This window comes from Xyrauchen texanus, chromosome 10 (assembly GCF_025860055.1).
Source record: "Xyrauchen texanus isolate HMW12.3.18 chromosome 10, RBS_HiC_50CHRs, whole genome shotgun sequence".
NCBI classification, from domain to species: domain Eukaryota; kingdom Metazoa; phylum Chordata; class Actinopteri; order Cypriniformes; family Catostomidae; genus Xyrauchen; species Xyrauchen texanus.
Window position 1 is genome coordinate 13,916,022 of NC_068285.1, and position 16,231 is coordinate 13,932,252.

Sequence of the window (16,231 nt, forward strand, 5' to 3'; positions counted from 1 at the left end):
GAGTGGACTCCAGTGGTTAAATTCATATCTTCTGAAGCGATATGATAGGTGTGGGTGAGAAATAGATCAATATTAAAGTCCTTTTTTTACAAAAAATCTCCACTGTTGAACAGTCCTGACTACTAGTTTGCAAAGAATGTGGTAGTGAAAGTGAAAGTGGAGATTTATAGTAAAAAAAGGACTTCAATATTGATCAATTTCTTTCCCACGCCTATCATATCACTTCAGAAGATATGGATTTAACTACTGGAGTCATGTGGATTACTTTTATGCTGCCTTTATGTACTTTTTGGACCTTGTGATTTCTGGTCACCATTCACTTGCACTGTATGGATCTACAGAGCTGAAATATGAGATATTAAAATCTTTGTTTGTGTTATGCAGAAGAAATGAATACACATCTGAGATGCATGATGGTGAGTAAATGATGAGAGGATTTTCATTTTTGGGTGAACCAGCCTAAGTTGGTTTGCCGGTCTTAACAGGTCTACCAGTCTTGTATATTTGCTGGTTCTAGAGGGGTTTTTGGTGCTTTTGTCTAAACCACCTTAAACCTGCACACCATCTTCAGACGATTTCTTTATTTCTTTTCCCAGCAGGGTAACCATTAATACCTACCTACCCGTTCCACAGAAATACTAAGCTAAAACAGAGAAAATGAAAGCAAGAGATAACAGGAAAGACAAAGACAGATAGTGAGGTTTACAACAACCATAGAAGAGAAACATTGAGATAATATGTTACTTGGTGCACTCAAGAGTAAGCAGTGGAGTCAAACAGAGCGAGAAGCTTGCACACAGCTCGACATGAGGGATATCAAACAGACGGCACTGATTCATAGCATCACTCTGACTCTGACGATAACATTAGCTTAGTCATTTAAATGATAAATCAGGCTAATGGGGGACATTAGCGTTAAAGCAGACAGCAGAAACACTACTGAGTAAAGATAATGTAGTTAACCGTGCCTCAGTGTCTGAGCTTGCCTAATTCCACTTATAATAGCTAAAGATTCTGCACCCCAAACCTTGAAGTATGCCTTCAGGATACTTCATTTACTATATATTTGGTTTGATTTTATTGGGGTTATAAATTACGCAACATTGTGAATATCGCATTGATTTTAGTGTGCTAATTATTTGTCCATTAGGTATCCTAATGATCAGTGGGCTAGTTTCATGGCACTTTCCTTTATAACTCGCAAGATTAAGTGTGATAAGACAGAGCTATTTTATAGCATTTCTGATTTAAAGCTCATCAGCAAAAATTGCATTACATTTGAAGTTAAATTCATTCGAATTTCTGTGAATCAGTATCAAACTGTTTGTTTCAATGAATTATTTCAAAACGCTGAATTTGTGATTCATTTGCCTCATCATACAAATCTCATGCTTTAAGATGTAAAAGTAATATGTAGGTAAATACTGAAGTTTATTACTACAGTATGTATTGGTAGAGAAATAAAAGTATGGAAAGTGTTTACTGTAAACAAAACATAATTGAAAAAATTATCAACCTTTTCTGTGATATTACTGCAAATAGATTCAATTAAAGATATGCTGTATATCAAGTATCCCTTTTTAGCTATAATCTTGAGCCTGTCTTGTTTGTAGGAAGCTCTGAGAGGCCTGTAAATAAACAAAGCCGTGAAACTTACCCAGCATGATAAGAGTGGTGGTTCCCTGCTCGTTTCCACTGGGGTAAGTGGCGTACTCGCAGATGTACCTGCCTGCGTCAGCCATCCTCAGTTTCTTGATTCTTATGGAGGGGTTCTCCAGTGAACCTAGCGTGAAATTAACTCGCCCCTCAAACTCTTTATTAGGGAAACTTGCTCCATATTTGGGGTGGAACACAGCAATGTTCTGTCTATCACCTTCAGTACGCTCAAACATCCATGAGACCTGAAAGCCAAAAAGAATGAGGGAATCAAAAACCTGTGTGAAATTTATCAGGGCTCTAACAAGTGGCGAGTTGTTTCTTCATCCTACATTCAATGATCATGTCAAATAATCATGTGCATGTGTTTTTTGTCTTGATTTATCGGATTTCTGCGATAGAACATTTAACATTTTTACTGGATGTTGTTGCAAATTGTGCTGATTTAAATATGTCACCAAGGTAACATTATCTAGCTGACTAATATAGTTGAGGCTTTGTTGATATTGTGAGAATGGCTTAACACTTTAAACTAAAAACCAAACCTGAACTACTCTAACCCCAGCCAGGACAGCTGGAAAAATCTTTATTAATGAGCCTTGTTCATGCCAGTCTAAGCTGGTCTTTTCAACAGTGTAGAGGCACTTATAATGGCTAGCATCTAAGAGGACCATCAAATCTAAGATCATCTGCCCACATATCTTTTACCTGTGTGAGTTTGGTGTTTTCACTGTTAGTGAACTCACACCGTAGATTGACAGACCCGTTCGGATACGCTGTGACCTCATGTTCCACTCGCACGTGCTGGCTCCAGACAACTGAATGAAAGAAAAAAAGAGAGGAAAGAGGGGAACGTTAGAGCATTCCATCATCACATCCTAAAATCTGCAGCGAATCAGGAACCAATCGAATTTTGGAAAATGAAAGCCAGACACCAGCCTCTGAATAATAAGAAACACACCATAGTCACTCGCTGTTATTCTTATGCTTGAGATTCCTTCGGGGGAAAAAGTGCAGCCTCAGACTGATTACAAACTCACAAGAGCTCTGTGGCTTCATATCTATTGACTGAATGTACAGACAGTCTCAGCATGACTTATCCTGCTTTGATTGCCCATAATTAAAAAAAAGAACTACCTCATCATCGCAGCATCAATCTACATGATCACGGATACAGTTCAGAGCGGTGTTCAACAAATGCCTCTGGATGAGAAGAATAAATGAAGCATTTACCATATATATATATATATAGGTGCCCTTCGTGCTGCCAAAACAATGGTAACCCGCATCTCAGAATAGCATTCTGAGATGCTATTCGTCTCACCACAAATGTACAGAGTGGTTATCTGAGTTATTGTAGACTTTGGTCAGACTGGTTCTAACTGACATTCTCTGTTGACCTCTCTCATCAACAAGGCATCCACCGAACTGCTGCTCACTGGATGTGTTTGTTTTTAGCACCATTCTGGGTAAATTCTAGAGACTTTTGTTTGTGAAAATCCCAGGAGATCAGCAGTTACAGAAATACTCAAACCAGCCCATCTGGCACCAACAATCATCCATGCGATTATCTAATCAGCCAATCATGTGGCAGCAGTGCAGTGCATAAAATCATGCAGATACAGGTCAGGAGCTTCAGTTAATGTTCACATCAACCATCAGAATAGGGGAAAAATGTGATCCGAGTGATTTAGACTGTGGCATGATTGTTGCTGTCAGACAGGCTAGTTTGAGTATTTCTGTAACTGCTGATCTCCTGGGATTTTCACAAACAAAAGTCTCTAGAATTTACCCAGAATGGTGCCAAAAACAAAAAACAAACGGCTGTTCTGTGGACCGAAACGCCTTGTTGATGAGAGAGGTCAACAGAGAATGGCCAGACTGATTCGAACTGACAAAGTCTACAATAACTCAGATAACCACTCTGTACAATTGTGGTGAGAAGAATAGTATCTCTGAATGCTATTCTGAGATGTGGGTTGGCACAGTTTTGGCAGCACGAGGGGGACCTACACAATGTTTGGCAGGTGGTTTTAATGTTGTGGCTGATCGGTGTGTAGTATATATACAAATGAAAACCATTGTAAAATACTGATTAATACATGTTTAAAACTATGATAATAATTTACATTTTTATTGCATGAAAAGGATTTCTATCAATTTTCCTAAAAAATAACAAGTGTCCCACAGTTGTAGCCTTAATTCCACCTAGTGTACTAGTTAAATAAGTCAAATAAAATGTCAGTAAAGAGCATGCTTGAGATGAAATATGAGACAAATGATGTTAGGAAAAAGAAAATTCAACACAAATATTAATTGTGAGCAGAATATTTGTATTGAGCAAAATGTATAATATGCTAAATCTGCCACTGCATTGCTGTGCCAGTAATGGTCCTTTAAAAGAAATCTTTCCACTTTAAAGTCTGACCCAATGGCCTTGAGCCCAGACGCTGATATTTGTGTCTGCACAGTATTCACTTGTAGAAGACTGGAAAGTTTTTCACGACTCATTCATTCTCTCTTTGCCTTCTCATTTCCTCACCCAGACCGATACAGAGGAAGGTTAAAATAAACAATCTGAGTTTTGGCTCGGGTAGTCTGCGAACTCCCGCGGAGAGCAAAGCGAGAGACCTCCAGCTCAGAGCTACTGGAGTCAAAGGCCACCGAGCAGCATGAGAAATGCTTCTCATACACCTGTGGATTGGTCGATGATCATACACACACACACACACACACACACAAAACAGCTGCATTTGACAACATACAGAAATATTATCAGCGTACTCAAACACACAAAAGAGTTGTTTTTAGCTATACAGGCTTTACTTCAGTGAAGAGAAATGCATAATTTATCAACTGTACCCCCCCCCCCCCCACCCAACCCCAAACCGTGGAGTAAAACGTTTATGTTAGAGGAAAAAATTCAACCTCCTAATAGCACTTATCACAGAAATGCGAACACTATTTGCGAGATCCGAACCTGGGTCTCCAAGGCTGCTTTGGTCAATCCTAGCGTACGGGATCACCCATGTGATCAACATGTTGAAAACTGGCAGTAGGACAACATTTTTTATGTAAAGGTCCAGTATAGTGCCTACTGTGGCAATGCAGAGAATTCAATGCATACTTGAGTTGCATTATACAGTAAATTCTGACACATTTCTAAAAGCAAAACAAAACAAAACAAAACAAAAAAACAGGAAATTGAGCTTATATAATAGATGTGTTTGCTTCCCATACTTGCATAAACAGTGAAGGTACAATGGGACAATGCGCTTGCAATGCATTGACCAATCATTTGCATCTGCGTAGTTGCGTAAAGTAAGTTATCTAATACTGTAAATGTTTTTTGTGGCTTAGTTCCATTCCAATTAATGTGCCAAGCATATTAGGACGAAAGCATACAAAAGCGTTCTTAGGATTTGTGTGACAATCACAGTATATGTCTGTATCCAGGACTTCAATGTCATGAAGTGTGTTTTCATTATACGAGGTCCTGCATGTGACTCAGTGTAGCAGAATTCCCCCCTGAAGCAACACAATGGCCTGTCAGACCAGCTCGGCGGAATAAGAAACAGAAACAAAGCATTTACTCACTCACCTCTCTCTGCTTTGTTTCATTTGTTTCCTTCTATCTTTGGCTCATAACTCTCCTTAATACAACTCTATTTCTCTCTCCCTCTTCCTCTATACACATCAACAAATGACTCATGGGTAGGAATGTAGATGTACGATGTTTCTAGTCATTAACTTTCTCATGGCGGTCAATGAAACGACTCCATGATGTGTGTGCTTTCAAGTGAAACAGAAAGAGAATGATACAGTAAGAACAAAAAACATGCATCAAGTCTCCTCATTTGCATGCATACGGAGCTCTACCCCATCCCTTCTTGTTAAAGTGTTTTTGTTCATATTGCTTTACCGATCTACTATTTACACTCGTTTTAATACCTCTGAAACACTCAGGGTGTCTGCATACTGCTGATAGGCTTTACTTAAAGATGACAAACGAACCAAAGTAGGCCCATCACAAGCTCTTGAATAAAACACAAATTTCAGGGAAAAAAAGCAATTTACTGAACGCAAATAAGCCTGCTTTATGCACTCAATGCAAAGCCCATCAGTTTTCAGATGCTTGTTATTTAACGTATATTATCCTTTTAAGTCATGAATATATTAATGTACTGTATGTGCACCACAGGGATGTCTTTGCCCTGGGGTGTCAACAAATTGCTCATTAAACAAATATATAGTACATATTGTAAACAAAATTCCCCTTAACTGAAAATAGAGATCTTTTAATTGCCATCCTAACAAAGATAAAATACACATTCAAGGACTTCAGTCTATTCAGCCTGTTTATTATCGACAATTCTTTCAGCCAGTCTCAACTTTTCCTCTACCTGACGTCCTTCTCTGACACACAATGAGTGATGAGATGCCGTGTGCGCATAATACAAGGGGGCTGCACTTAAGGATGATGAACAAACCAAACTTAAGGGGCAGAAGCACTTTACACAATGCATAGAAGTTTGATTCATGCACTAAAGCAAAGCCCTTAGCTAGGATGCTGTTGTTTAACAACAAATATTCACCTGTAAAGTCATGGAAATATGCAACAAGGCGATGCCCTGGGACAGAGACTCTGAGTCACCTGTTTGCAGATGAACTAAACTTAAATGTTTAATGCAACAAATGTTTAGCTCTAGAATTACAGGTTTTATGTGCAGCCTAAAATTAAAATGTGCATTGAAGATTGAGTTTTGTTTCCTAAGTAGACTCTGCATATATGCATTTGAAAAAAGAAAAAGTTAAAGGTTTTGGTGTTGATAGCCTAAGAAGATCTGAACAGATTTTTCAGCATGCTTTATTTTACATCATATTTTCTACAAACAGCCAAGAATGTAAGATAACATTGAACATTTAGCAAGTAACCCATATTAACTGACCAACACCCTACTGTCCAATGTGGTTACAGCTCTGCATACAGCCATGACAGTATACATGTTTCTTTGTATTTACTTTAATTATTAAATGTATAAATCTTTCAATATAATCATTATTTTGTATTTATTATTATTAGTTGGTTATCATAAAATTTTACATTAGATTATTATTCATAACAATATAAAAAGGCGATTATTACTATTATTATTTACAAAAATATAAATAATTGAACAGATAACCTATCAAAGAGAAAACACCTTTTCAAGGGTACGTCTCTTCAGTCTGATCTGAAATGAAATATATTTTCACATGATCAAAAACATTTTTATCTACCCAGCTTCAACTTTTCCCCCACCAGACGTCCTTCTCTGTCGCTGATTGCGTGGCATGATGCCATGCGTGAACCAAATAGAGGCACGTGGGCTTGAGCTTCTGAGGGTCGCCTTCCTCCAGGTCATCACCAGTCATATTGAAGTATTTCTAGCACCAGTTTTCAGCGCATACGCGTGAAAGCCGCAAAGACGTACCGAGGCATTGGACTGCAGAAAGTGGCTAGTAAATAATGAGCACAATGAGAGCAGCAAGAGCACACCGCGTGCTTACAGAATATCACAGGAATGTGTTTTTCCCCCGTTTTTCACCATTTAAAATAATTTTGTCTTCCCTACCTCTTTTTGATGGTTCTGCGGTGTGTCAGAGGGCTTTTTAAAAGTACAAATATGTAGTCTCTCAATTAATACGAGGTACATAAAAATGGCAAGTAGGCCAATAATAATAATAATAATACAAGAACTGGAAACATTGTGAAAAATAATTGCAGATTTATAGTCACATTGTGAAATTTCAAGTCACCCTGTTGGAGTTCTTTTAAAGGGGCTGCAGCCAACTGCCAGTGAACGTGAGGCAAGTTATTTTCCAGCAGTTATGAGTCAAGTTATAATCTTTAATCTCCACTGTGGCCTGAAGGAGGGAAAGCTCATTATGAAAGCAGAGGGGGAGAGGGCAGGAGGTGAAGACAGGGAGGGAAAAGGCAAGAAAGGGAGGTGGTTAGTTACACTTGAGTATGAAGGCAAGAGAAGCAGAGGTTGTTATAATCCGGGTCTGAAGAACATGAACTGCACAACCTTAGTTCCCTACAGGCGCATTGATGGTATGTATGCCATAATAAAGGAGACCTTGAATGTATGTGAATGTGTGTGCTAATCATAACACACACACACCTCCACCACTCTGAATCCATTAGCTCTGCAGGCACTGTGATTGGTGCAAAATGGTCACATAGAGGAATTATGAAACGGTGATCCACTCTCTCTATATATTTATCCATTGATCTATCTTAGAAATGTCATATAATATTGATAGTATTTAAAGCATTTTGTTACGTTACATTTTTGAGGTATTGATATATTAAGGAGTCAGTTGAGGTGGTTTGGGCATCTGGTAAGGATGCCCCCTGGCCGCCTCCCTAGGGAGGTGTTTCAGGCACGTCCAGCTGGCAGGAGGCCTCGGGAAGACCCAGGATTAGGTGGAGAGATTACATCTCCACACTGGCCTGGGAACGCCTCGGGGTCCCCCAGTCAGAGCTGGTTAATGTGGCTCAGGATAGGGAAGTTTGGGGGCCCCTGCTGGAGCGGCTGCCCCCGTGACCCGACTTCGGATAAGCGGTTGAAGATGGATGGATGGATGGATGATATATTAACGCTTGCTGACATTTAAATTATAAGCCTAATTTGTGTGCTTTCCAATTCATTGTCAGTTTGCCTTCTGTTCCACGTAGTCTGGTGTAATACTTTGGGAGACCACAAGGGGGTGATCTAACATTTACTGTACTTAATACTGAAGGACTCGATCCGGTGCAGGTGGCAGTCCAAAGTTGTGAATCTTCACAGGTTTTTGTGCTTCTTCAAGAATGAAAGTGAACTTCAAACTGGTGTAAGTGCGCAACTGGTGAAACTGAACGATTAAAAATGGCGACATTTATTATGGAATTTCTCTGTATGCAGCCTTGAGTAGGTTTATTTTAAGCTGTCAAACAACAAAAATACATTGTATATTTCATATGGCCAACACATATACACAATGTATCATCCAGTGATGGCTAGAGTAAATAATCTGTCCTTCGATAATGATTTGGGTCAAATATAATGTAAAACAATGCCAGATGCGCTTCATGGCATTGCTGAATTTTGAGCAGCCACCGCAGTCGTAGCTGGGCAGCTAGGCGTCTGTCAGTGGTGTGCGTACCTTCACAGAAAATATGTTATATACAGTATATACTCCTGATCGCATTCCTCTTTTCTCTCTCCCTAGATATTTACTTTTTATTCTCTGTATTTCAACGATCCCTTACAGCAGAGGATCTCACCACTGTTGAATGTAAAACTGAAACACAATCACTTTAACGCTGCTTCATCCCTTCTTCAAATGCCTAACCCTCACATCACCATATCGAATTCTTGGCTGTCTCTCACCTAGTAATCTTCTATCCTTTATAAACCCACTCTGTTTCCGTATCTCTCACTCACACACCCTCTGTCAAACTTACGCCAAGGGACACACCCTCATCCAGACATTAAACACTAGTTCGGAGCTAACACACACACACACACACACACACTCAAATTCACAGCCTAAAGCTGTTCGCCTCTTTTAGAAAGCAAATGGAACCTCTCCCTTTCTTGATCATCTCTCTTGCATCTTTATCTTCCTCCATCTTTCCCTCCAGTGCCCCTTTTTGCAAAGTCACCTTGTGCCTTCCTCTTAACCATCCCCTCTATGTTTCTCAGCTCTCTTTCTCTCCCCTCCTTTCATCTCCATTGTTTCTTTATAGCTCAGTCTCCTTCCTGCATCTCAATATTTTATTCTTTTCACTTTCACTTCACTTCACTTTCATTTCACATTAGTGTACATTCTTTTATCTTTTGTTAGCTTTTCTGCTTTCATCCTTGGCCCTTTATTTGCTAGCTAGGCCATCTCTCAAAAATGGGAAGTATGCCATTAGACTTCAGTACAGCTCAATGCTACACAGATCTCTTGCCACTCTCATCAACTCCCACCTTAAAATGCTTCTCCATGTTTTTTTATACTTCTGCTTTTACCCACACTGGTATAGTGTAAATGTGAGCACATGTGTAAAGTATATCTGCATATGAAATGCAGATATATTTTAAACATCAGAAGATGTCTTGATTTATATCCAATTAGTTTTAATGTCTAGTGCACACCTTTCGAATTTCCGGTCTCTAGTGTTTTCGCTTGCATCGGCTCATATACTAAGTGGGTTATGTGATCTTAAAAGTATTACATTTGGAAACATTTTCAAAAACGTGTGGCTTTAAAATGCTGATACTTGGAATTGAGATGACCATTTATTTTGGATTTGAAAAATGATTGACAGGCAGAATGCACATCAAAATCTTCTGACTGGCTGATCAAAGAATGTGTCCGCAGCACCTTAGACATTTGATAGTCGTAGATATGCTTGCTATTATAGGGTTGCCACTTTTGAAGTTTTAAAATAAGGGAAACTTAAATGTGTGTGTGGGGGGGGGGGTTATTTGTCTTCTTTATCTTATTTATGTATATATTTTGGATGGTTTATACATATTTTTTTCCTTCATCTGTACTTGTCTTTATGATTGTATTAATACATTGTTTGATCTTATTGAACATTTATATAGAAAAAGCAGTTTTACTACCATTTGTGGACTTTTCAGACAGTCCCTTACCACACCCTCCACAGTTTTAGCACAATGTGTGGACTTTCAGACGGTCCCTTACCCAATGTAGGCAAATTGTCCAACTTATCTCAATGTTAAATTGGTGATCTGGAACGAATTCACCATGATGCTATCTGACCAGCTTAAATACGGGACACATCATTTTATCTTTAAATACGGGACGAACCAGTATTTTACAGGACGGGGTGAAACCCTAAGCCATTATGAGCATTGTTGTGGAGTTTTGTATATATATATATATATATATATATATATATATATATATACATACATACACACACACACACACACACACACACACACACACACAGTATATACACACAAATAAATCATTTATGTTAGCACATTGTTTGTTTAGAATTTTTTGTTAATAGTTACAGTAGGAGCCATTATGGATTGCATTTATGCCTCTAAAAACTTTGAAAACTCATTAAAAAGTATTTTTGAAAGAATTGTATTTCTACCCAAATTGTAAATTCCTTACGATTCCCATCCCTACACACAAGACAGAAGCTTGGCTGCCTTTCATATTTTAAATTCTCTGACACAGCCTCAGCTGGCGCACAGACCACCCACAGTTTGTTTACTGATATCCTAATGTATATTGCACCAAAAAGAAGATGGCAACAGCTGGCTGAAATGCCAGTTTTCAATCTGATTGGCTTGTTTTACAGAATGTTTGGGATCAAAGGCACACAGGGCTGCCTGAAAACGTTATTTCAAAAAAGTTATTTTTACAGGGTACTGGGTTGCTACATTCAATCCTTTTGAGGAAGAACCAAATATTGAATTAGCCAGTTGAGTTTGAAAACTTGGTTCGAAGTTAACTAGAGCAAGACTGCAGCAATGTGGTAACAACCAATGAAATTATGATGGAGTGCAACAGGAGGGAGAAACGGCATCAGACTGCTACCCACGTCTCCCCAACCACAGTCCCATCAATATTTATCAGCAGTTTATCTTCTTTTATCCATTCTGTGCATATAAATGTAAAAATTAATACAAGCACTTCCTCAGTTTTTTTTGACATGATGTCAAGAATCAACTCGTGTAGCTATGCTTTTGGGTTTTAATGAAATTTCAGGATCATAGCTGCAGTCAGGGCGGAGAATGCAACATGATCCCACATGAAGTCGGCATGTTGTTTCCGAGCATTCCAAGATCGAACTCATTATGACAACATACTGACTTGGCGCCATCTGACTTAGCTGACTTACTGACTTAGCGCCATCTCCTATCAGACATTTTTGCATCTACTCCAGTGTGTTTACCATCCCTTGGGGTGTGCCCGGAAGTGCATTGCACATCCAAGTTCAGATCCCACATTGAATCCAGGAAGTAATCAAGTTTGCATAATCAGTGACGAGTGCAATTCAGAGGTCGCAAATTAAAATTTTACTCCACTGATGGTAAGATTTAGGGGTTTGGTTGGTGTGTACGGTTTATGAAATATGCATTCCTTTTCAGTGTATTACAGCTCAAAACATCTCGATTCACAACTCGCTTTTGGTGCCCCTCTATGGATAATTCACTCAGAAAAATGGAGCTCATACATGCCCATAAGCTCAACAACACTTACCGCACAGACCAATTTTAGCTAAAGAAAAGTCAACCTACTCTTACAGGTTTCACTGTGAGATTAGTATTGAAGAATGATTGTGTAATTGACACTACTAGATTTGGATTAGTGCATACCAAAATGTCAACAACATGGCAGAAAACACAACAGAGTCTTTAAATATGTACATGGTGTCAAGCTTCCGTTGTGCAGTGTACTTTGCCCAAGATGCATACACAAAATCACATGGCTTCATTTTTCTTTAGTGAATGTGTGTGAATAAACCAATGTGAGAGATTTAACTGTCATGAGAATTTGAGGCACTCCCTCTGAAAATGTCTAGGATGTGCTGTGCTATATTCTGGATGTATTTTTGTAAGTGTGTGTGTGTGAAATAGGCACGCTGTTCAGCCATTCTCCCTGAGGATTCGGGGAAACAGCAGCAACAGCAGTTGCGGCCCCATCTTTTTCCCCCAGGAGATAATGTTCATATGTGTGAGTCCGTCTGCATTTGTGTGTCTGTGCACATGTGCAGTAAGGGCCCAATTCCTCATTCCCAAGTGAGAGTGCTGGCAATTGAGAGTAAAAGCACCCCTGCCTTTATTACACATGATAAATGCCCCTCTCTTATAGCAAGGTGTATAAGCACTCATTCTGCATGCACAAACACAATTCCAAACTCATACACAAAGCTTATATGCAGTCTCTACCTTCACAGCACATGAATTATTTCATGTAACCCTCATGCACAGATTTTTTGTGTGAGTGTGTGTGCATTCGTCCACTTATTTACACATTCATTTGGCTGTTTTGCCACACAAAAAGCAGGGGCTGGCCGTACAACACTATTTTACATTCAGAGCCATGTATTATTGATATGACTGTTTGAAAGAGGGGGGGAGGCACTCTTCTCTTATTAAATTATTGACGGGCAACATTTATGCTGCTAGCACCTGATCCGAAAAGGAGAGGGAGGAGAAATGAATGAGCAGGGAGGGAAAGAGGGGAAGATGTTAGAACAAAGTGAGAGAGAAACCTAACAAACAAATCTGGTATGTTGAATCTCATGAAAGCATGTACAGGTTACACTTAACCAAAAAAATCCTAATGGTTTTAAATCTAAGGCTTTTATATTTCTAGGCAATTTTTACATGGTATAATGTTTTTTTCTATCATTTATTTAGGTGAAATATGACTTAGACATCTTCTTGACAGGTTTTGGCAGATCACCCATTAAGACATGGAAAAAGTGTTGAATAGAGAGACAGCTGGATAGCTGAGGAGAGAAAGAAGAAAAGTGCATGGGGACAAATATTAAAAGGACCAAAAAGAGAATGATGAGCAGTTGGTAATGAAACGAGCGTTATGTAAAAGGAACAGCCTGGGAAAAAAAAGAGAAAGCACCAGAAGATGATGGCAAGGGAGCAAAAGAACAGGGTGAATGGGTGGAACACCGAGATCGAAGACAGGGTGAAAGTATTGCAGGGCACAAGAGCAGAAGGGAAAGATAATAAAAGGGAAAAAATGCAGGAGAAATGAGAACAGAGGGGAGGGAGAGAGATGGTGTAGCTGTGAGGGTGAGAGCCAATCTCCCAGAGGTGAACAGGTAGAGGAGGGAAAGCTGTGAGAAATAGGAGGAAGAGAGCATGCCGGGGGGGAAAAAAGAAAAGTGGGAGAAAGAGAGAAGACAAGGTGAGCAAAGAAAGAGAACAAGTATTCAGGGGAATAGTTGGAATTGAGGAGGAAACAAACCTGTGTTCAGACCAAGCACCCAAACCAAATGTGTAAGCACCTTAAGTGCCGGATTCACTAAAGCAATTATGCAATCAGGTAACAGCGCAAATGCTGCCACAAAATCTGTGCTCAAAGCAATTTGCATGTGCATTTCTGATCTTGCGGGCCAATTCAGAGCTTTATGTAGTGGAGGATGCAGTAGACCACCGCAATCTGGCTCACTCTGCAGGTTCTGTGAAGCACCCCTCCATTACTACTGTGGCCCAGACACCTAAATCTCTTTAAGTCTGCTTGACTACACTATGCATAATATGCCACATTATAACACTCTTTTTCATAAATGTTTCATTACTTGAACTACTACTGACATGAGCGATAGAAAATGTACCAAAACATCTCTTTTCAAAGAAACTCAAGTTTACAGCCTGCTTTCCTCTGGCCGTTTTAGTGCGATGTTAATTGCACCAGGCAAATAGCACAGAATTTTGTGAAGGAACACAATCTTTAAATTAGCCTAATCTACATCAAAAGGAGGCATGTTTGCGCAAAAAAGGATAGACAATTACTTATTTTAAATATTAATACGCAGTACTGAATGCATCTACTTGTACTAGATTGCTGGTGGTTGTGAATAAGGTGCAGATTTTTAATGAACCCTTTAGTGAATTCAGCCTTGAGTTTTTAAAAGGGAAAATCCACAATGTGTGATCAGTTGAACTCTATAAATGGGGTTAGGCGATAAACAGTGGACAAATTATTTTCAGAGGAAGCATAATCTCGACCACTTGTTGCAAAGCAGATTAAAAATAAATCTAGGAGTTCAATCTAGATCAAATAATCAAAGCACGTTTTCCACTGATAGTATCTCACACAATTAATTCATGGAAGAAGAAAAATGATATGTATGATTATCAGAAGCTTCTCTTGTAATTCCATCCCAATTTTAAAACGTTAAATAATATTTAATACTTTCAAATGGCCTTAGAATTTGAAAACTTCATTTAATACTTTAAAAGGACCCACAGACACATGTTATCTGCATCTCAGAAAGAAAAATCAGAACAGAAATTAGAGAGAGTGGAAGAAAGATAAATAATAAAACTAGTCGAGAAGCAGGTGGTTGCATGAAGGCGAATGCTGCACTTTCTGCATTATTCTGCCAGCTGGGTGCCGAATAGCAAGGGGCCGTGAGGTGCCGGACAGCGAGGCTTATTTGAGTGCCATTAGAGGTAGTTTTCTATCCTCCAGTTGTACACTTACACTAACGGTGAACACAGAAAAGCAGAGGGGAGGAGAGAGCACTTAAAGAAATGGAAAGAGACGGGAGGTTGTTACAGCATATTTACTCACAGTCATCAGTTCTCTCTCCTCATTAGCCTGGCACAGGTCTGATCACTTTGTTAGAATTGATTCAAGACAAATGAAGTTGTTTGCGCAGCGCTCTGCCTAAAAGCAACGACAACTCTACAATTACCTTGCAAGCATGTAAACAAGGCGCCTTTGTGGGGCCTGGCTGTGTCTAATGTGTGTGAGGGTCTGTGTTTGGACAAATGTATTCCCTCTGCAGCAGGAGCGAAGCATTGATTTTCCCACATTACCACACGTCTAGGCCACAAAGAAAAGATACTGCCACCATAATTACAGCATGCCAACTGCAAACTCCCCAGACCAGAACATTCGCTTCCAAATCCCTTGTCAGAACGACTGCATTTCCCAGAATCCCCAAGTAGATGCAGGAGAGACCAAGAGAGACTAGTGAGAAATCATGTGCTTAAATAGAGAAATTAGAACATGGGGGCAGGAGGGGTGTGGGCTCATATCTTAAGGATTAACAATGTGGTCTTGGGAGGCTTTCTCCCACTGAATCAAAAGGTTAATCGCATTACAGGAAAACACTATAATAGACAGCCTCTCCATATTGAATATGAGAGGTTCCACGAATGTAAATGTGACCGAAACGGAACATTCAACGTTGACACATGTGGGTGTAATTGGGGCGAACGAGTGTACATGCACGTGCATTATTCAAGGCATGTTAGAGATCTCGTATGAAGTGTGCTCATTGGCGTATGACTAGAGTGGCTGCACATCGGGCATGTATGGGAATCAATTAACGAACACCTGTAAGTGCTTTTACAGTACGCGTGTTCCCAAGATAGGGGGTCAGAAAACTAAAGATTGCTCCATAATGGAGCGCCAGTTTGCCATTTGGGAGCTACCCAAGCTTAGACAAACTAAGACACTCAAGAGTGAGTCCCCCTGAGCACTGCGGTTGACATGTAACAGCGTTCATCACTTTACCATAAAGCACTAAATCACATTATATATAGAGTGTAGCCTTCAAGCTAACAGCTAGCGCTCTGGTAGGAGACAGCATGGCAAATAACCAAGTCGGAGAGGCAATGGCAGCACAGCAGATGGTTGCTCCTCTCACAACAGAGCACTTGTATTTATAGGAAATTCCCACAGCTTCCACTGTGGTAAAATACTGTGCTACCCTCCTGTGTGATTAGCCCCTAAATGAGAGCGGTTGTTGCCGAGCACACTTCACCCGAGTATGCACCCGGAGAATATTAGCGGTTACAAGTAAGCAGGA

The 16,231-nt window shown here is 39.7% G+C and overlaps 1 protein-coding gene across 3 annotated transcripts in view; it reads right to left on the minus strand.

The window, feature by feature from the left end:
- Nucleotides 1–16,231, minus strand: part of LOC127650334 (nectin-2-like) — a 162,096-nt gene that overhangs the window by 87,757 nt on the left and 58,108 nt on the right. For all 3 annotated transcript variants that reach the window (XM_052135685.1, XM_052135684.1, XM_052135683.1), the window contains exons 2-3: nucleotides 2,365–2,474; nucleotides 1,658–1,901 (exon numbers count right to left, since the gene is read on the minus strand). In XM_052135685.1, coding sequence (XP_051991645.1) covers nucleotides 1,658–1,901; nucleotides 2,365–2,474 — 354 coding nt within the window. The remainder of the gene's footprint in view (nucleotides 1–1,657; nucleotides 1,902–2,364; nucleotides 2,475–16,231) is intronic.